General features: G+C 38.5%; 2 protein-coding genes and 1 long non-coding RNA gene across 4 annotated transcripts; all 3 read left to right on the top strand.

Annotated features, from left to right (window-relative positions):
- Positions 1 to 645: 645 nt before the first annotated feature.
- LOC139190172 (uncharacterized) lies at positions 646 to 6925 on the top strand. Its single transcript, XM_070810046.1, has 14 exons — positions 646 to 778; positions 878 to 979; positions 1111 to 1179; positions 1267 to 1334; positions 1433 to 1530; positions 1714 to 1765; positions 1916 to 2008; positions 2564 to 2674; positions 2882 to 3224; positions 3645 to 4156; positions 5176 to 5285; positions 5478 to 5536; positions 5638 to 5825; positions 6372 to 6925. Exons 1-14 carry the CDS (start codon positions 733 to 735, stop codon positions 6558 to 6560), a joined length of 2040 nt encoding a protein of 679 aa, XP_070666147.1. The 5' UTR covers positions 646 to 732; the 3' UTR covers positions 6561 to 6925.
- Positions 6926 to 8177: 1252 nt separating this feature from the next.
- Positions 8178 to 8522, top strand: LOC139190163 (uncharacterized). Its single transcript, XR_011574210.1, has 2 exons — positions 8178 to 8357; positions 8447 to 8522. It is a non-coding gene; the product is annotated as an uncharacterized lncRNA (long non-coding RNA).
- Positions 8523 to 9721: 1199 nt separating this feature from the next.
- LOC139190018 (peptide chain release factor PrfB3, chloroplastic) lies at positions 9722 to 13515 on the top strand. 2 transcript variants are annotated; one of them, XM_070809638.1, is made up of 6 exons: positions 9722 to 10120; positions 11189 to 11406; positions 11652 to 11849; positions 12370 to 12579; positions 12873 to 13047; positions 13223 to 13515. In XM_070809638.1, exons 1-6 carry the CDS (start codon positions 9964 to 9966, stop codon positions 13495 to 13497), a joined length of 1233 nt encoding a protein of 410 aa, XP_070665739.1. In that variant the 5' UTR covers positions 9722 to 9963; the 3' UTR covers positions 13498 to 13515. The 2 variants fall into 2 exon arrangements, with proteins under 2 accessions (XP_070665739.1, XP_070665740.1); XM_070809639.1 differs by having other exon boundaries at positions 9727 to 10368.
- The last annotated feature ends 8266 nt before the right edge of the window (positions 13516 to 21781 follow it).

Raw genomic sequence — 21781 nt, 5'->3', positions numbered from 1 at the left:
GCGTTACGCGAGACAAACCCTAGATAGGCTTATTCATACTAGTCGGGGAGATACTTTTTTAGAATATAATTCTTGTTATAAGCTGGGAGAATCCTAGAAGACTTCTAAAAGTAGATATTGCATCCATTTTAGGAGTGTGATTATTTATGGCGCATGCTAATTTCTAGATTGTAGGAATTCTAAGACATATAGAGGATCTGGCTAATTCCATATAAGAGAATATCCTCACATCTTGTTGAACAAGCATGGTGATTCTCAACAAAGTCGCTCGAACTTTGCCCACTGCTCCGAATTAGGGTGATGGTAACACCACTGCCTCGTTAATCCAATCCATGACCAAACTTGTGATGTAATTGTATTCTAATTCACTTAATATAATTTTGAAAAATTATGGTCTCACAATTTAAATGACCCGTTAGCTTAACAGGTCTGGTTAAAACCGACCAAACATAATAAAATAGATCCATATACAGGTTTAGGTTGGGGGTTGAGGTCAGCTGTCAGGATTGACGAAGAGGGAGGAGAGAAATTGAGTGGGAGATCTTGTAATGATTGGTTACGGAGATAGCAAGCGTTTGGGGAAAGGGAGAGCTTCAAAACGACACGTGTAATAAATATATTGGACCACGTAGCTTCGTGAGTAATTACTTGAAATCTTTTCTTCTTCGCGCCTATTTAAACCATCTCATTCTCTTCCACTTGAAAAATAAAAAACCACACTTTCGTTTTGTTATGGCGCCAAGAAAGACCGCTCCATCGTCTCCCCCGATCCCAATCGGTAAGAACAAACCTTAACCCTAACCCTAACCCTAGAAATTCGATCTCATTCATCCTCTCTCTCTCACTCACTCTAATAGCTTGTTAATGTCATTGGCAGGAAATTGCCAAGTCACAGTCGAAGCTAACAATTTCAGTTGCCAGTCGGACCCAAACTACCTCCAAATCTCCCTCTCCAGAAGCGCCAAAGTCACTATCTCAGGTGCCATTTTGCCTTATCCAATACAATAAGGATATGGGTTTCGTAAATACTAAACAAAGGTCTTTAATTTTTTGCCCATTCGTATTTAAGTTATCAGGGGTTTTTACTTACTGGGTTGTTGTTTTTGGTAGTGAGGAAAGAGGTGGAAAGAAACAATGGTGATTGTAGTATTGCCGCGCATTTGGAATCTGAAGAGAGAGGTAAATTAAATTGGTTTATTTGAAAAAATTGTAGTTGGAGGTGTAAGATTTGGGCAGAGTTTATATGTTATTTCTGGATATATTTAGGGGGTGATCTTTCGTACGTGCTCGTTAATCCCAAATATGCCAATAGCTGTCAAAAATCTTATCTCCAGGTAATTGAATGACTCTATTTCTTCCCTTGTTTGTTTTATTGACCGGACATTTTTATGTTTCGGCTAAGGATTGAACTTATATGGGTTTGTACTTGTAGGAAGTACTGGAAATGTACATTAGGGAACTTCCTGCTATGAATTTTGCTGCCAATACTGGAAAGCAATCAATGTTTTTAAAAAGATCTGTAACAAATGGGTAAGATTGTGAAACTTCTTTTATTTTTGTTAATAAACAGTTACTTAGCTGTGTGCCTTTTCGTTTTCATGCCTTATATTCACATCATAAAATGAAATTGCATCGGTGCTTATTAGTATTTAATTACTAATAAACCATATGTTTGGTAGTTGGCTTTTGATCATCTTTAGATTCTCTCTGCAGGAAATACTGCACTTTGTTTTATAAATCTCAGTCTATGGCAGATTCTGAAGGGGTAGGTTTGCTAGGTTCTTCTTCTCATCAACCGACCTTTTTTGTCCTTAACAATGCATGTAAAGGAAATGCTAAGTCCCTTTTTTTTTGGTTCCAACTAATATTGCTTGTTATCACTTTTCTTCTTTTGCCCTGTGTTTTCTTTTTGCAGGTTATAGCTGCAATCAGTTACCAAATAGTTCCTGCTGACACACAATATGCTGAAATTCCTCTTGCTGCTGTTAGTTTTAACTACCAACGCAAGGTCTTTTATCCTCTCTTATTTTTGTTAGTTCTCATTAGAACTTTTTTTTGCTTAAGATTAGGGTTTGTGTAGTGTTGGGATGCTGCTTCTCTGAGAGGTAAGTTTGCAATCTTAGGAATGACAACACACTTACCCCAATAATACACTATCTGTTTCTTAGTAGAGTACCAGCACCTGATGAAATACTCCTTTCTTTCAGTTTTTTAGCTTTTTACATATGATAGAGATATACAGTTAATAAGTCCTTATAATAACTTCCAAAGCACGCGGGATTATAGTCAACTGTTTCAAAGAGGGAGAGGGGACATTCCATAAAGTCTGTTAACTTGGATTTCAGTATCCTTGAAAATCAGAAATATTTTGGGTTCTGAGTTGTAATTGCAGCGTGCGAAGTCTTTTCTATTCTAGTGTAATATATTTTACATATTTGTTTGGCTTGTACTTACATGCCTTGTAATATTCTCCTCATGTTCACTCTTTTTAGTACTACGATGGATTTGTGTGGTTATGTGGAAATTTCTTTTGTTGGTATTTGACCTGAACTAGTAATTCCAGGGATTTGGTAGCTCCTTGTTCATGGAGTTGAGAAAGAGACTTCAGAGTGTAGGCATATGTACAATATTCTGTTGGGGAGACAAGGAATCTGAAGGGTTTTGGTTTAAACAGGTAATTTTGATGATATAAATCCTCACCAGAGCAGGAAAAGTAATTGTATTATTTTGTTGATAAAGGTATTTGGAAATGAACTACAACATGCTCTCTCTCTCTCTCTCTCTCTCTCTCTCTCTCTCTCTCGTTTTCCCTTAAGATATGTCAAGGTCTGTTCATTTGATTTTCAGTTTTGAAGCTGTCCTGAAATTGATTAAATTGCAGGGTTTTGTACCAATAGCCGAGGTGGACGCCAAAGGTAGACGCGGCAGATTACCTATTAAAGCTGACATCCGCAAAGCATTGTGCTTTCCTGGTGGTTCAACCCTCATGGTTTTACATCTTAACCAGGATGTTTCCAGGAATACTTCAGACTCTTTGAAGTTGGGAGTTTCCTTGAAGCCTAATGGAAATTCATCTGCTGCTTTGGGAAACCAAGTGCTGGAATTTTCTAGAGGGAATTGCACTACTCTGAATACAAAAAATCAAACGTCTTCAAGAAGTGAAAATTATCAGCCTGAAACGTTGGTAAATGATGGCCTTCCAAGAGAAGATAACCAGTCTGTAGGTAGGTAGAATTGCGCATATTCCAGTTCTTTGAATTATACTATAAACAAAAGGAATGTTTGGACAGCATATAAATCATAATGCACATCTTCTTAGCATAGATCAAACCATTATGACAATGCTTAATCAAAATGACTGTATTTTACTTTCAAGCACTAATCTACCGATGTTCAGCTGCTCACAAGAAACTTACGTCTTTTATCACGATAAAAGGTCGTACTCAGTGCACAAGGCTCCCGCTTTACGCAGGGTCTGGGAGAGGTGAATGTCGGCTAGCCTTACCCCCATTTTATGGAGAGGCTGCTCCCAAGTCTCGAACTCGAGACCTACCGCTCATGGGCGAAGGCACTTGCCATCGCACCAAGTGCGACCTCTACGTCTTTTATCACGATGAGAAATGAAAATCTCTCTGTTTTTATAGGTTATGGGTCTTGGGAGAAATTGCAGCATTACAGGGATTCAGTTCCTCTCACCAGAGTGGACTCCAGCATGTTGGGTAGTGGTGCGGAATTATCCAATATTGGAACTGATGCTGATGAAACCCACTTACTTGGTTCCAAACAACCTTCATGTGCAAAGAGAAAGGCCTGGTGGGAAGCTTCAACATCTTCATTGAAGTCAAAAAAAGTAAAGGGATGCCATCTGGTTGGCTTCCAATCCGAGTCTAACTGTAGTTTAGTTCCAGAAACTGATGGAAGTGATTCTTGTCTGAAGGGATGCTCCTTAGTTTCTTCCAAATGCAAATCCTTAGTGGCAGATCATCCTAGAGATCTTCTGGCTAGTAGTCACAAGGAAAATATTGCTGAAGAATGTGGACCAATTAATATAACATCAGAAACTTTAGTCAGGAAGGAGTTTCAGTCACAGCCAGAATTCTTTAAAATCATGTTGATGAATATTGCTGACAATAGAAAGAAAGCAAATCTCACAAAGGTATGCCCATTTTACTACTTATGATTGTCGGCTATAAAAAATGATGCAAATATCAAAATTTTATTTTAGCATTTATTTCGGGATATAAAGAATCCCATTTTATTCTATCTGCAAACTGCAGTTTGGTACCACAACATGATTCTTATCATGCATAATTTGTATGTTGTATGTGCGATTTATTCAATCGTACTTCTCTACTTTTGAACACAACGTACAAGAAAAGTGGGGCGAATAATCTGACGCTTCTGAATGGACCTAGTAGATATCTGTTTGATTTTAACTTTAGTAAGGGGTTTTTAAATATCTTAGAGTAAGAGGTGATAGAATACAGTTCTACCTTGCTCAATGGTTTCTTTATATGCATGACCTGATCATGGATTAAGCTTTGACCTTGGAGATGGTCCAATTTTGAGTGAATCCTGGCCAGTCTGGGAAAAAATGTACCAATGCCATGATCAGGTCAGCGTGACTTATTGGAATCAATGAACAGTGATTTCAAAAAGTTTAACTAGTATTACAAATTTTGTAAGGAAAAATACTCTCTGTTTGGATATGCATTTTCCTCGAAAACATAAATGTAGTATTAAGGGTTCTTATGGTACCATTCCATGGGTTATATGGATGGAATTTTAACATTGTTGTACATAAAGCAATTCCGTAGTGCCGAGCCTTCATATGCATAATTCATTTACTCTAGTCCGCACAGATGACTTGAATTCATATTGGTTAGGTTCGATACTCTCTCCTGAAAGAATACGAATACGATCTCCAATAGTCCACACTAATATATTTTACTAGAAAAGATGAACTTGTTGGTCATATAAATCAGGAGGCGTCCTGATTTGTTTTGTTTTTGATAATTTAACGCATTTCATTTGCTTTTTCTTTCTATATTGATAATGGTTTTTTACTTCTAGTGTCACTGTCCAATATTTTTGGAATGATATTTAGTTCTTTTTCGCTTCACTGCATATAAATATTTTGAGTTTTGTTGATTTTTGTATTTGTTTGATGTATAGGTAATTGAGGACCTTGGTGGTGCGATTACGTCTGATGGAAGTACAAGCACACATGTTGTCACTGGGAAAGTGAGAACTACTTTAAATTTCTGTACTGCTCTATGTTCAGGGTTAGTAGTCAACCTTCTAAAAGTTCTCTTTATTCTTTCGCTGCTGCTACTGCTGATGCACAAATCTATTACCTTTTATGTTCTCCATGATTTAGCAGCTAGTGGTAATTTTGTACAGCATCAACCTTTATTAAGTAATTGTCTGTCCAAATTATGTCATTATTTGTTCATAGAGCTTTCTGTGCTGTGCAGTGCTTGGATAGTTTGTCCCTCCTGGTTGAAAGAAAGCTTTCGTCAAGGAAGATTTGTCGGTGAGTCATATTTGACTACTTGATTTTGTTTTATTACTGATACTCAACCTTTGCTGGGTTGACAAAAAAAGAAAAACATTTGTTGGGTTTCTCATTTGCAGATGAATCATCTTACATATTGAATGATCAAGAATACGTACTTAAATATGGAACCGAGTTGAGAAGTGCAGTTCTCAGAGCGAAAGCAAGTCCCCGAGACTTGTTCAAAGGCTATAATGTATGCATAGCAGCTTGTGTTCAACCTTCTGCTAGGATGTTGTCTTCCATTGTAAGGTCTGCTGGTGGAAATGTAAGCTCTTTACTGATCAATCTGAACATTGTTTAAGCATGCATGCCTGTCATTGAAAGTGCGAACATTCTGTAATGCTTTAGGGGAATGACATCGTGCATTTTGTATGTCATGCTTATAAATTCCATTTTCAGAATATGATATCCACCAAATCGGCACGATGTGCTTTAGGAAAATGCATGTTTTACAAAACTGCATGATATTATCTTTAGTTTCTCAAATATGTACGCAAGGTTGAGCATGATATCTGCAACTTCAACATAACATGTCGTGTATGTTCCCACCTTCATTTTACTGCTCAGAACTCATTGTATGACCAGTGTTAGGTTCATCGTGCTTGATCTTTACTGGTTATCAGAAGCATGGCTGTGGATTTTGATGATTGTAACTCTTTAAATCGATTATTATCTACAATGCTGTGGATATATGAACCTATAAACTGACTTTTCTTGAACAGAAATTCTACGTAAATTGTTTCTTAATAGTTCACTTTGATATGTATATATATAATCATAGCCAGCCACTGATTACTGGATGAAACTACAGATTATTGGTGAATTGGAGAAAGTAAACGAAGCTTCAAAAACAATCTTTGTGGCATGCGAGGAAGATATGGAAAAAGTATCGTTGGCCATAGAGAAGGGGATATGGACTTTTAGCAGTGACTGGCTTATGAACTGTGTCATGAGACAAGAGCTTGACTTGGAGGCTCCCCAGTTTGCAGAGTCCCTCTGACTTTGAGGAGAAAATTGCATATGTAAATGTCTGTGTCGCATAACCGTACGTCGAATAAAAGAGGAAGATAGAAGCAAAATGTAAAGTCTTCTGTACATTTTGGTATAATTATTTGTATGCATATGTTGAACCAAGAAATTAAGATGGTTTGGTTTCCCCACAAGGACAGAAACAGATTGTCAAAAGGCTTTTATGCAGGAATGCTTTTGAAGCATTAGTATTTATTAATCAAGGTTTAAATTTTTCCAAGATTTAGGGCATTGGTTGTACTTATTCAGGAGGACTTGCACGGTTGCATAGTACGGGTCAATTGTCACAGTGATGTTCCGTGTCTGAAATAAAATTGTTTAAGTTTTTTTTGTCTATATATCCTTGTTTTATTGGCACTTGAAGTTATATGGCTATGAACTCTATCCTATAAGTTCTCATTCGAGACTTGCTCACGAATAACAAATGAAGCATAAATGGTTGGAACGTAATCCAACTTGAGCTCGAATTATGTATTGTGTTAGCAGAGAAATAAGTTGTCCTCATTTTTTTTTTTTTTTGGAGCTCTTATTGGCAAACTCGAGTCTTGGTCTGGACCAAGGAAGAAAATATCGGTAATATCGGAAATATCGGTAGTCCGAAAACACAGAAATATCGATGGAAATATCGGTAAAATATCGATATCGATAAAAATTACATGGAAACCACGGAAATTGTAAGAAAAACTTGGAAATTTTAATTGAAACTTTGCAAGATGTTTATTTAGTCAATTATGTATTAGTTTATCACAAAAAATTGGAAGGAAATGCATTGCATGATGGATTTAACATTATCAAGTTGATTATATAGCGAGCTGACAAATATTGTGAGTATAGAAAATATGTAGTAATTAATGAAAGAAGTTTAAACACACCATAATCATTTATATATAATGAATTATGTACCATTCAAACAACGAGGAGTGTGCCAATGCTCTTAATCAGGTTAGATAGACCTGAAGTCGTTGCTAGAGATGTGATTTAGGTATAAAGTTACTTAGCATTGTATCGCATTCATCCAAACAACTAACTTTCTCATGTTCGTACCTAATCACATGTTCAATTGATTTTGGTCACATGTTTAGGAAACATGATTCAATTAACTCATATTCGAAGACAAAAAATCATTAGTGTGAACATAGAAAAGAAGAAATTCTTGGATAGTTGGACTATCAAAACTTGTTTACCAAGTAAATGGCAAGAGAAAGGTTATATAAAGTTTCTAACAAGCAATCCTAAGATTTTATTCTTCGTCATAATTATAAGCCACTTTGTGAAACCCCACCCCAAAAGATTTTGTAAATTCGCATTTTTTCCCCCAAAAGGTTTATTAAATTTTGCATTTTATTCCCCTATCTTCATCCAATCAAAATCTCCTTTTCAGATTTTCTAAACCTGTCCTCCTATCATTGCTTGCCACGTGGCAAGCACTCACCTATCTCTCTCTTCTCCCCGTACCAACTCTCATTTCTCTCTCTCAAGTCTCAGCTAACTCACATCTCTCTCTCGCCGATCGAACCCACACCCACACACCGAGGTACCAGAGCCACCCCGACGACGGCGCAGCAGCACCACCACACGCACAGAGACTCTCAAAACTCTCATCTCTCTCCGTCCTTTCTCTCTGCAGTCTGCACCGAGAGTCCGAGAGTCCGAGATTCACACATGCTTCAGGAATACACCCACCTCGACTTTCTCCCTCTCCTTCTCGTCTCTGCAACTCGGCGAACGCAGGAACCCTCCGACGAGTTTCTTGAATTTCTCCGGTTAGGTAAGCTTCGGGTTTACCTCTTTCTGTTGAATCTGTTATAGATTGAAGCTTAGATGTGAAATTGAAGTTCTATCTCGTGTTTTTGCAAGGTTTTTGGGATGAAATCGGCTCGGGAATAGGCACACCCATCTCCGGCCTTCTTCTCCGATGTGCACAGATCCGAAATTTTACGAAAATATCGATAATATCGTGATATTTTCGATATTTTCGATAATATCGCGATATTATCACGAAAACCATTTGGATAGTGATAAAAATATCGGTCTCCTTAAAAACCGATAATATCGGCGAAATATCGCCGATATTATCGATTTTTTCTTCCATGGTCTGGACCTATGAAATCATTATTTTGATAAAGCTCATGTTCGAATGGTTTTGTCCGTGAAGATCGGCTTAAGATCTCAAGGCTTAGATTTCTTGTTTGCCTATTTTTGTTTGGACTCTTAGCCCCCCTTCAACCAAAATAAAGAACTAAATAACTATACAGTATTAGATAGCTACCAACTGAAAACTATGCAACAGTCCAGTAGTCAACCAGCGAAAAATTCGTAAAATATTAGTCTTTCGCAATCAATTGGCTAACAAGCAACCGAAAACTAATATAACAAATCAGTAGTCAAAATCGAAAAAATTCTCAAAATCTTTGGTTGCTTTATGCTGACACAAGTCCCATAATTTAGTAGCAAACAACCTAAAATTAAAAATCCAGTCCTATAATTTAGCAGCGGCAAACCGAAAAATATGTAAGAATTCATTAGCAAACAATTGAAAACTAATGTAAAATTCAGTAGCCAACAACCGAAAATTGTCAAATCATTCGATTCTTTTAAGCTGAATACTAGAAGACGATCATGGTACCAACATTTAAAACCAATGAACTAAGGTTGTGCACATTTTTTAAAGTGTCAACGCTTTTATTTTATTTTATTTTAGGGAATTGGGTTCAAAAACCCTATTGCAAAGCAAACAGTCCCAAATAACCCCACCCCCTAAAATTCAATATGTACAAGTCTTATTTGACAAAAATACTCTAATTTAAATACTCCTCTACGAATGTCTTCGAACATATTGTGTTGTTACTAAATTAACGTTAAACATGACCTAAGTTTTCAGAAAATATATTGTGTTGTTTCGAAATGTTAATATTGATTTCAATATATCATCGATATAGTGTTGATACGACGTCAATACTTTCTATACAAAATTGAAGGCTATTTTAGATTGATGATTTTGCAACAGAGTTATTCAAGCCAATTTCCCATTCTTTTATTTGGGTAGTGGAGATATTTCACTTTTTTCTTTTTTTTTTAATTTTTTTTTTAAGAGAGACAACTGTAAACAGGTTATGGATATCTACTCATTCCGGGACAGAGAGACTAGGAATTTCATTTCTTTCAAGTTTTAAGTCTGTCTTAAGATGAGCAACGGTCTAGAATATTGAGGATAAGATGCAGGAGAGAGGAGGCCAAGCAACTCACTCCTCCGCCCTCCCTCCTCCGCCTCCGACAGGAATGACAACCTAGTATTCCCATACGTACTGATGTCCACACCCCACGTGGCCTCAGCTGTTCTCTCTTCTGCAACGTAATTTTCCCTTTTCTTTGTTATGGCAAGCATGGCCGCAGAATCCGCGTTTCTCAGAAATGGTACCACCACCGCCGCCGCCTTATTCAGCTTCAATTGGAAAGCTTCCCAAAGAAAGAGCCACCGGTCACTACACACTCATTGCATGGATGACAGGAACAGGGCCTCCAAACAACTGGGTCTCCTCTCTCTCTCTCTCTCTCTCTCTCTCTAAATATGTATATATGTGTTCTTGTATGTATATGTATATCTGTTAGTGGTGAGGTGTTTTGAATTCGGCAGACCCAACTGAAAATTAAGCAACTTTATGCTTAAATAACTTTGTTTTTCTGTGAATTTATTGCTAGAATTCAAATTTGGAAAATGCATATTGCTTGGTCCTAAGTGAAGATTATGTCTGAAGTTTTATGTTTTGGTCCTAAGTGAGGTACTGTAAGGCCTTGAATTTCTGTATATCTTTGTAATTTAAAGGCATGAAATATTCTGTTCTGTAAAATTAATTTGGGGTTTGGAAGGGGGAGTAGATTGGAAGGTTTAACAAGTGTTTATCAAAGATGATAGGATCTATGGGGCTTCTAGCTTCAGTAGTACAACGCTTATCCTCTGCCCACATAGCAAGAGTCCGGTCTTGAGTGAAAAAAAGATGTTGGGCCCTATACTTGGGGGAAAAGGAAAGAGGATGTTAAGGAAGGGGCATCGGGGATACTATTCTGCGATCGTGTTTGGTGTTTAAACTTTGTGATATAAGATGCTTATTGTTTAGAGGGTGAAATGGGTCAGTCATGCTAATGTCCTGCTCTATGACACCTCTCCGCATAAGTATTGGATGTTTGTTTTAAAAATTATTGGAAGGGTATAAAAAGGGCTGAGGCTTTTCTACTATAGTATACGGATGCATCAGTTTCGAGTGGTGAAATTTGACAGTAGGTTATTAAAACCATTCGCTTTTTGCTTGTAGTTGTGGGATATACAAAACAAAACCCTTGTGGGATATACAACACAAAACCCTTCAGCTGTAACTGGTGCGAAAAAGGATGAAATTTATGTATGTTTCCATTTCACAAACAAAAGCTTAATTGAAGATCCTAAAGCAGGATGTCAGTTGTTGCTTATGTTTCGGAAAATCAGTGAACTGATCAGAAATTAACGATTATTTACCATCACACACAGCTCTAGAGTATGAATCAGTACTACAATTTATTTATTTATTACATGGGATTCAAAATGATTGTCTGAATTTTGTTCAGGATTATTTTCATTGAAGAAGAAGATTGAAGATACAGTTCTCAGAGCTGAGACGTTGGCTCCAATGGCATTGGAACTTGAAGAAGGACGAAGAAATAAGCAGGAACAACAGATACGAGACTATAACCTTTGGGATGACACAGCAAAGTCTAATGAGATTCTTTCTAAGTTAGCTAACAGTGCTAAAGTGGTTGATGCTCTTAAAGACTTGACATTTAAGGTGACACATTAGGCAACATATTTAATTTGTAGTTATTTCATGTTATCAACTGGTTTGCAATTATGCAATATTGAGATGTACTTCCTGCTCAACATTTGATGCACGTCAATCACTTATTTACCCGTCAAGTGTGGTGATCTGCATATTTATTTTAATTTCTCCCTATATATATGCAAAAATTGAAAAAGTAGCTTTGATAGTGTTGCTTTGATATGGATGATGACTGGAGTTGCTTATCTATGCAGGCTGAAGAAGCAAAGCTAATAACACAGTTAGCAGAGGTAGACGCTATAAATTATGGGCTTTTTAGGCAAGCATATGATGCCTCTCTAGATGTAAGCAAGCTTTTGGATCAGTATGAGATGTCCAAGCTTCTGAAGGGACCATATGACATGGAGGGAGCATGTCTAACTATTGAAGCTGGAGGTGAAGGCTACCCTGAGGTATGATTATCTACTTTTTCTCTTGGTACCATGGGCTTGGATATGAATGAAGGTGGTAGTTTTTGTTAATCATTCATGTTACCTAGAAATAGAATGCAGTCAGCTGAATGGAAAAGGAGCTCGATACACCACAAACCTTAGGATCTGGTAAAATGAAAAGAAAAATTAGGAAGACTGCTTACTTACAAGTTTTAATGCCCTAAGGTGCGTAGTTAACCTCAGTATTGAGTAATAGTGGGTTGTATGTTCCTAATGAGAACCAAGTTTGCACTTGAAAACATAGAGATTTGGTAACATAGACTGATTAAACAATACTCTTCTCGCTTATACAAGTAAGAAACGTAACAGTAAGAATCTGTAGTGTGTACGGACCATGCAGTACTGAAAATGTGACTCTAGACCTAAATGCTATTTGTACTCTCTCTCTCTCTCTCTCTCTCTCTCTCTCTCTCTCTCTCTCTTCTAACACGCATACACACTTTTATTCTGTGTAACTTCATTTCAAAAATTTCTGTAACAGGTATGGATAAAACAACTACTGAGCATGTATACCAAATGGGCCAAAAAGCTAGGTTATAAAGGGAGGGTAGTCGAGAAGCATTCTTCCACAAATGGCGGCATCACATCAGCAACTATTGAGTTTGAATTTGCGTTTGCTTATGGGTATCTTTCAGGAGAGACAGGTGTTCACTATCTTACAAGCTCGCAAAATGTGTCTGATTTGTCTACGGTAAAGATTTCTTTCTGTTCACTATATTACAACTTCGCAAAATGGATCTGTCAGATATTAGATATATTTAGCCAACAGTCAATGTTAAGGATATATCTACTTCTCATGTGTTTGGTTTGCCTTGGTCAATTCTTTGCTGCATATGTTATAATTCGGTCACACACTGCAAACCAGAGACTACAGCCTTGTGATAGGACGAGTGCTTCAAAATAATCATTATAGTACTTTCATTACGTTTCTTTTGACAATCTTGATTGGTAATTTTACCTTCGTGAAATATGAATGTCTTGCAGGCTAGCTCAGCAAGTGTGGATGTGTTTCCCTTGTTTCTTGGAAAAGCCCATGACCTAGAAATTGACGACGACGACTTGGTCATTGCATTGCCATCGGTGCTTGAAGAGCAGAGCCAAACTGGACCTACAGTATCCATCCAGCATAAACTTACAGGCATAAGTGCTCAATCATCAGGTACTCCTTTTACTAGTAGCCATTACATACTTTCTAGTTTAAATTGAGCTCTTTAGGGTCGAACGATATATCTAGAGGACTATGACAGCAATATCATTTGCAGGAAAGCCTTTTATCTTTCACTTCAAAATCCATAATCTTTTGTTCTTGTGCAAATCTGCTGTAAATCGTGCAGGCGAGAGGAGTCACTTTGCGAATAAGATCAAGGCGATTAACCGGTTGAAAGGCAAGCTTCTGATCCTTGCATTGGAGCAAGGTGTTAGCGAGGTTAGCGATATCAAGAAAGATGAGATTGTGAATCTGTGGGAGAAGGAGACGAGAAGGTACATGTCTCATCCACACAAGCTAGTCAAGGATGTAAAAACAGGCATCCAACTGCCTGATCTAATGTCTGTTTTAGACGGAAATCTTGAACCTCTTATTGGTGCTCATATTAACACAAGACAGTAAAGTTACATGGTTTTAATCCCTCTCCGACTTCTCTTTAAGCGTTTTTGCTGGAAGTGTTTCAATTAGAAATGCGTTGAGATTTTTATTAAAATTTCAAGTGTTTCTTTGAAAAACCTGTTGATGCACAAAATCAGGTCGATCTTGGACCAAAGTAAATCCAACCGTGAATCACACAAACGCACAAGAACACAAAGATATATCGTGGTTCATCTCAGGTTGAGGCTACGTCTACACTGGTGTTGATTCCGTTTCACTATGTAAATGAATGTTGAATATACATGGAGGTTATAGAGGCAGTGTTTGCTCTCCCATGTCCCCTCTGTTTGTTTTCCTTCATCTCTTAAGTGAGTGTGAGGGAGCCCTTTTATAGAATAAGGGTTTCCTCCCATCTTACATGAATCATGGGCTAAGTAATGAAGCCCAAATAATGAGGCCCAATATATGGTATAATAGGAGTCCCCCAAGTCTTCTGTCAAGAGAGTCTTTTGGCTGGAGACTTCAAATCCAATCCATATGCGGGCCGAAGTGACTAGATGTTATCCAAAACTAGTACTCGACATGAGATGGTGCTTAACGTCAAGCAATACTCAGCTACATGTAGCACACGTTGTGAGGTTGCTCGGCTAGAGGCAATGCTCTTGGCGAGGCGGTTGCTCGGCTGGAGGCGGCTTAGCTTGTGGCGTTCTTCATCGTGAGTATGCACTCGACGTCAGCGCTAGCTCATTATGAGTTAATTCTCGACATGTTTGAATCCACTTGTTGGATTTATAAATGAGTCTATGTGTTGGCTGAAGACTTCAAATCCAATTCATGTGCGGGCCGAAGTGATTAGATGTCGTCCAGAACTAGTACTCAACATGAGACGGTGCTTAACGTTAAGCAATACTCAGCTAGAGGTAGCACACGTTGCGAGGCTGCTCGGCTAGAGGCAATGCTCTTGGCAAGGCGGTTGCTCGGCTGGAGGCGGTGCTCATTGCGAGGCGGCTCAGCTTGTGGCGTTCTTCATTGTGAGTATGCACTCGACGTCAGCGTGGGCTCATTATGAGTTAACTCTTGACATGACTCGGGTCCGCTTGTCTGGTCTTTGAGTCGGGGCCATTCGTAGGGTCCGTGAGTTGGGTCCACAAGTTGGGTCCGTGAGTCAGGGTTCGAGCTCAAGGGTGTCCAAGCACATAGGTGTCCAAATGAGCGAGTGACCGAGCAAGTGAGTGTTCGGTCAGACAAGATATCACCGTTTGGACTAAATCTTTGTCACCATATGTATGTGACTCAATGATCCATAGGCTAATCAATAGTGTCGGTAGGCTTCTTTAATCAATAACAATGTTGATCAATAGAGCTAGTTGCTCAATAATTCCTGACAATAAATAATAGTATAAGCATGAATGCATAATTAATAAATCAATCGACAGAGTTATAAATCAAATTGCCAGTTTGTGCCTACTACACATAAATAATTTATTAAGTTGTGTGGTAAATGATTTGTATCATATTGCATAAGTGACATAGTTAAAGGCAATCAAATGACACTAGGTAGCATGTTAAGATTATACAAATAAATGCCTATTTAGACATATGTGATGCGACTAGGATTAGTGAAATCCGAATTATGGATATGGGAAGCATTCTTAGCATAATAATCTAAACATGAACACAGACAAACATATACATATATATACATATATACACACAAATTTGTATTGTGTACCGTACCCACTGTGCCCTAACATTCAAAGAAATAAAATGTGTCATGTGTCAAACTTCTCACGTAGTGGAATAGTCATGTGGAATAATCATGATAGAGTCTTATTATAATGATAAGCATGGACCATACAATATGTGGTGTTAGCAATGTTGGAGTATGTGGCCAAGTAGCCAAAAGACACTTTTGGTTAGTCAAAAAGAAAAAAGGGAAGACAACAAATTGACATCCCTTGCTTTGTGATGAAACATCATAACGATGTTTGTTGAAAAGGAAAAGTAAAGGTGTTTTATTTCTTTTGGCAGATGAAATTGGGTGGATACGGTTTCCCTTTGAAAACTTGCAGTGTGCTTGTAATTTTGGCAGAGAAGAAAGAGAGATGCAGAGAGCCTAAAACAAGGAGGAGCTGCTGCCTCCATTTGTCAGTTATCATTCCACTAAAGTGTGTGTGTGTGTGTGTGTGTGTGTGTGTATATATATATATATGCATAACTTTGTGTGATGTGCTTTGTCACGTTTTTGACAATAATCATGTGATAAAATCATTAAATAATGTAAATGGTGTAGTGGATGTACAGACTTTACCACGTTTTATGATAATGATCACTGTGATATCACATGTAAAGCAATAATTATATTATTAAATAATATGCTATCATGTTAGTAGGACATAAATGATAATAATAAAATAACAAAAGAAAAGGATCTTATCTCCTTCTTTCTCATGGCTTCTTTGTATATTGCGCATGGCCAGAGATTTCAGTTTCAAAGGAATGCCACCGGTGAGTTTGCAACGGCGGTGTCTCTCAGGATGACAGTCTGAGTCCCCCAATTTCACTGGTTATGGCGATGTTGCAAGCAGACGAATGGAATTCCGCCAATCGCGCAGGCAGTGACCTCGACCTGGGTTCGATAAAGGCAGTTCCGTCTCATTTGAGCCAAAATGAAAATCTTTCCGACACCACCCATTTGCTTTTCTTGGTATCTCCGTTGCGTACTAATAAGCTATCGAAGAAAAACTTCCTTGTTACTGTACAAGTTGTTAACGATGAGGTCTATGAGGTGACTGACCTCAGCCTGATACTCGTACGTCTCAGCGGGAGGTACGGCTGATGCGTCAGAGGCTGCAGCAGTGGACTCATACCGATTGCCGAAATACATGCCATTTTTCAAGTTAGAAGTTGCGGAATTGGTAGTGTTACACTTCCCAGGGACCAACACTGAGTGCCATCTGACTTGCCTATCAATCTCTCCCACCGAACTGCAGTGGGTAGAAGCGCATGAGATAGGAGCCGTCGAGTTCCGGTACCATGCACCGCCGTGGCGTAGGATGACAGAGACAAAGAGTCGTGGGAGCCTGTGCATATTGGTTAAGATGGAAAGATGAAGGCCAAGAGAAAGAGAGAGTGTGTGATGATTGTGAGTGAGTGAGAAAGGGCTGGAGAGTGGAGAGAGAAGTTTTGGTTTCTTAGGTTTTGCAGATTCACGGTGGAGTGTGGTGAGCTTGTGAGGGTTTCACAGTGGTGAGATTAAAAAAATGAAAGAGAACCGACATAGCTTTTTGTGTCGATTCCCACAAACGGCGCCAAATGTTGATGCACAAAATCGGGTTGATCTTGGACCAACGTAAATCCGACCGTGAATCACACAAATGCACAAGAACACAAAGATATATCGTGGTTCACCTCAAGTTGAGGCTACGTCCACACTGGTGTTGATTTCGTTTCACTATGTAAATGAATGTTGAATATACATGGAGGCTATAGAGGCAGTGTTTGCTCCCATGTCCCCTCTGTCTGTTTTCCTTCCTCTCTTAAGTGAGTGTGAGGGAGCCTTTTTATAGAATAAGGGTTTCCTCCCCTCTTATATGAATCATGGGCTAAGTAAGAGCAATTCCAGCGTGGGAGCCTTCCCCCCAGGCTATTCACTATTCAATCCACCCAATGAATAATAACTTCCTTTAATGAATAGTAACTGCATTTTGCATCTCTACCGTTGCACTTGAATAGCCCTGACAATTGGTAATAAAATATTACAATTTTTTTATTTATAAAATAATACAAAATAATTTTATTTGTAATTTCGTAAAGTCCACTCGGCGATTATTTAATTTTTCATTTAATTTTTAATTAATTAAATTACTTAATTTCCATTAACACCTATCCTCTGTTTTCCCTTCAAAATTTTCTTGTTGTTTCCTTTGCATTCCCGAGAAAATCAAATCCAATCAAGACGGCCATCGCCCTCTTCGACTTGCCCTCATCTCCGACTTGCATCAAAATTATGGCCATTGCCCTCTTCTCCCTCTCATTCTTCCTACTCGCCAACCACTATTATGCTACCTATCCTTCCCTCCCCTTCTTCTCCTCCACCGCCACGTCCTCCGCTGCGCAGTCTCCATCTCTCGCATCACAGACGCTTCGCGTGCTCCGAATCCTCCATCAGATTCTTCTCCTCCCCCACTTCGACCACCGCTGGAGGTGGAGAGGATGGGGATAGTGGACGAGATTGGCGTGATGTTGGAGGAGTTCGAGGCCTGACAGAAAAAACATTAAAACAGGCGTCTGACGTCAGATCCACCTCAGGCTCTCGGGCTGGCGAGAATCGACGGGCCTGGCGCTCGGGGCTGCTTGGGCTCCCTCGCCAGCCAACGTTGGACTTCCTCCCTCGGGCAATCAAGCCCTGTTCCAGAGCCTGTCCCTAGAGCAGGAGGTCCCGCTGGAGCTGCTCTAATGAAGCCCAAATATTGAGGCCCAACATATGGTATAACAAAACCAATTGGTAGTACTTCCTGAATAAGCACTAGAGATACTTTTAGTTTTCAGAAAGCATTTTTAACAATTTCAAAATTAGTCCTAAACATGCCTAGTATACTAGAGAAAATATTGATAATGAGCCATCTTTTGGTATACATGTGTACGAAAGTCTGAGAGAACTTAATGATGAGGGGAGCAATTTACATGACAAGTACACTGCCACAGTGCCACAGTAGTATTTTGCCTCATGAATTAGGCATCTCGCTCAACCAAAAGGCCAAATGGTTGCCCAGTGGAAGCGTCCAAGCCTACAAAGTTTCGGTTCGAATATCGTGAATAATGTGTTTCATACCAATTTATTTCACCTGCCCCTTAGTGTAAATATATTGTTGTATAAAAAAAATCACTTGCATTATTTTTAGATAAACTTTTAGAAGTTTTCATTAACTTTTTGACACACCTCGACCGAAGTCGAGACGTGTTGGCCATCACGTGAGCGTGACGTAGCCTTGTGCGCAAAGCGGAAGCGATAAAGAGTAAGGGAATACAAACAATTTAAAACCAAGCAACTAGCAATCCCAGTTAAGAAAGGATGCTAGTGAGAGTCTAAGTGTATAAATACACTTTCAGAGCAATAAGAAAGTCTAGTTGCAGTCAAGTAGGACAATTACTAAGATACAACACCCGAAGGTGAATCCTACTTTTTCGGATTCTGTCAGAACACCGTTGGATTCCTCGTGGCCACTAAACTTAGCTACTTAAAACCTGGAGGGACGAAAAACAAAGTTGAGTGGGTCAGTAAAACACATTTACACGAAAACCTTATTTTCCATTGAATATACTAACCCTTCGCCGTAAAACAAGTATATAGATACTTTCCCAGAAAACAGAATACAATAATATGTATATAATTCAAATCATGCTCAATAAATCAAGATTCATATTTGTATATATATATGCCATGCGTATGCCATGCCCAATAACATAAAAATACCAAAAGTAAGCCAAGTGATGCAATTCACAATAACCGACTGCTGGCCGAAGTCACCTGGCGTGATCTATACGGCGGAATCTAGAGTTCATCTCAATCACAACATCAATCTCATATCTCATCATATAAATCATCATGTATATACGTCATATATCTCATCATATCTCATAATGTATACACTTATCTGCACACGAGTCAGAACCACCTCACGTGGTCTGATCGACAAGACTGGGTGTAAAATAATAATACGCTCTAGTGTTACGATCATGTGAAGGTTGTCCGATAAATCGCGGGTCACCTACGAGTCGGACCCACTCAAAGTGGTCTATATGATAGGACTGTGCACCTAACTTGGATCCAAGATGAGCGTGTGGTGCAGGAGGTGAGCATCACGTGAAGGACTGTGCCCCTAACTCTGGGCGGGAGCACTAACACCGGGGTGCATATTAATGAGCTCTAATATACATCTTAACATCATCATCATCATATCTCATAACCATTACCAGCATAATGTACTCACCTGTAACTTACCTGGGCCTCCACAGCACCATGCAACAATATGCATAATTATGATAATGCATATACTAAAATATGAGGCATACATGACATGGCATTTAAATCACATTTCTTTTAAATACGTTTTCTGGGAAAAACATCAAGTAGATATATATATATATATATATATATATATATATATATATATACTGAAAATAACTGCCCACTCACTGATGTGTAGCTGGTTCGTAACCCCCGTGCCTAGCCTGGCTACGCTCGTCCTCCGGATAGGTCTCGCCTATAGGAGAAACAACTATATAAACGTCACTTTAATGCACATATACCAAACTATGTAATAACTTTTCATACATAGCTCAAATTGGGTATATGAATATACCACAGTGACCTACACAATCTCAAGATCGTCCCCATATTTTTTAAATAATTTTTCATCCACCCACGCGCTGCCACATGCAGGGTACTCTAACGGAAACAGTAATGGCAGTTAGGGAATATTTCGTTAAATCCTAACAGATTCCGTTAAACTTAACTGACGGTGTCAGAATATTTCGTCAGAATTGACGGAATATTCCATCGTCTTCAACCTCAGACTTCGGCGACCGTCGTCGTCGCCGGAAAACTGGAAAATTTTCAAATCCCTATATCTCACTCATTTTTCTTCCATTTCCTATGAAATTTGCACCAAAATGAAGCTTACAACTTGAAGAACATTTCCTTACCAATTTGAAGCTCCAAAAGTCACGGGATCTCGCCAGAAAAATTCCACAAAATCCGGCCAAGCTTGAAACTCACGATCCCGACGTCCAATTTCACCCAACGAACCACTCCGAGCTTCCTTAGGACCTCCTAAAGCTTCCTATGTCCTTAAAATTCCCTAAAAATCAACATTTTACGTGAGCATGAATAGTACCTCAAATCGAGGTTCGGATTTCACGAGTTTTCGAATGAGTTCTTACCTGAAAATGGTACAATTCAACTCGTATGGTTCTCACGAACACAATGGTGTGCTTCACACCCTCGATCTTCACACTTTCGATGGGTTTTGGGTGTAGTCCGTACAAGAGAGAAGAAAAGAGAGAGAGAGTGTGTGTCCGAGAGGGAGAGAGTACGGGAGGGTGAGAGAGAGAAAGTGGTACTTTTGTGTGTGTGTGGTTTAGAAACAACCAACCAATCACCACCCATTTCCTTTAGTTCCAATTGGTCCCAAAAACTTAGGAATTTAACATATTAGTCCACTTCTAATAGCATGTCACACACAACACATCTCAACGCCTAAGGGCATTTTAGTCTTTTCACATCAACGATAATTGTTTTTCGGGACGGGCTGTCACATTTTTTATTTTACAAACGATGGTACACACTATTAACTATAAAGAGGAAGATTCAAATTTGAGTTTAGATGGAGTATATTGCTCTAGTTAACTTGATTATGCTCGAGTCTACAGTTTCCAATTAACTTCACGTGCACTATTTATAATCAAATACTCTGGAATAGTACACGCAGGATTTAAATTTTGGGTGAGCTCAACTTTTGGTCAATTTTCTGGGTGAAAAACTTCTATCAAAATTTCAGCTTAGTGCCATTTGTTTTTAGGTAATGTTATCCACACATCCATTTTTACTTTAAAAATACTCTTCTCAATTTTTGGTTGTTGACTTGAATGAATTGAAGAAAATCAATAAGCAAAAAAGAAAAGTGGGTGAGACATAAAAATGAGTGTGTCAATAACACTATCCTTGTTTTTACAAGATTCCTAAAATTTATTGTTGTTAAATAAATACTTTTGCTAAAATTGAAGAAGAAATAAGGGATTGTAAACGGATGGACTAGAGGCTCATGTGGTTTCAACATTCAAGAGTTTGGGTCGGTGTGTGATACACAACATGTTGTCTGGAAATGTACATAGATAATTTTCTTTTTGATTGGTTACATAGATAATTAGTGTTCATTGGATTTTGCAATTAAAATGATTTTTGAAATAGGAAATTCATAATACTAAAAATAGGATATTCCAATTATAATACTACGGTCTAGTAGTATTGTGCTTGTAAGTGAGAGGTATTCGATTCTCGCCAAAGGCGTATTTGAACCATATTATTGCTAACTCATTGTAAGACTAAGCTCAGCCCTTCCCCCTTAGTTTAGATAATATTGTTTATTCAAAAAAAAAAATAGATCTCTGCAATCTCCTTTCTTGAAAGTCCTTCGATTTGGTTGGGTCTAAAAGTAGTGTATACGGTTGTATAGGTTTGAGATTGTTAGACGCCAATTGATTAGGATAAGTTGAATTGTTTCAAACAGGAGTTGGAGATTAATCG

The sequence above is a fragment of the Malus domestica genome, chromosome 12 (assembly GCF_042453785.1).
Source record: "Malus domestica chromosome 12, GDT2T_hap1".
Lineage (NCBI taxonomy): Eukaryota > Viridiplantae > Streptophyta > Magnoliopsida > Rosales > Rosaceae > Malus > Malus domestica.
The sequence above is the reverse complement of the archived record's forward strand: the minus strand, read 5'-3'. Positions and strand labels throughout refer to the sequence as shown.

Coding starts and splice junctions, on each gene's coding strand:
- LOC139190172 (XM_070810046.1), top strand. CDS start 733: ATGGCGCCAAGAAAGACCGCTCCATCGTCTCCCCCGATCCCAATCG. Junction 3,225..3,644: donor AGAAGATAACCAGTCTGTAG/GTAGGTAGAATT, acceptor CTGTTTTTATAG/GTTATGGGTCTTGGGAGAAA. Junction 4,157..5,175: donor AGAAAGCAAATCTCACAAAG/GTATGCCCATTT, acceptor TTTGATGTATAG/GTAATTGAGGACCTTGGTGG.
- LOC139190018 (XM_070809638.1), top strand. CDS start 9,964: ATGGCAAGCATGGCCGCAGAATCCGCGTTTCTCAGAAATGGTACCACC. Junction 11,850..12,369: donor GAGGTGAAGGCTACCCTGAG/GTATGATTATCT, acceptor TTTCTGTAACAG/GTATGGATAAAACAACTACT. Junction 12,580..12,872: donor ATGTGTCTGATTTGTCTACG/GTAAAGATTTCT, acceptor AATGTCTTGCAG/GCTAGCTCAGCAAGTGTGGA.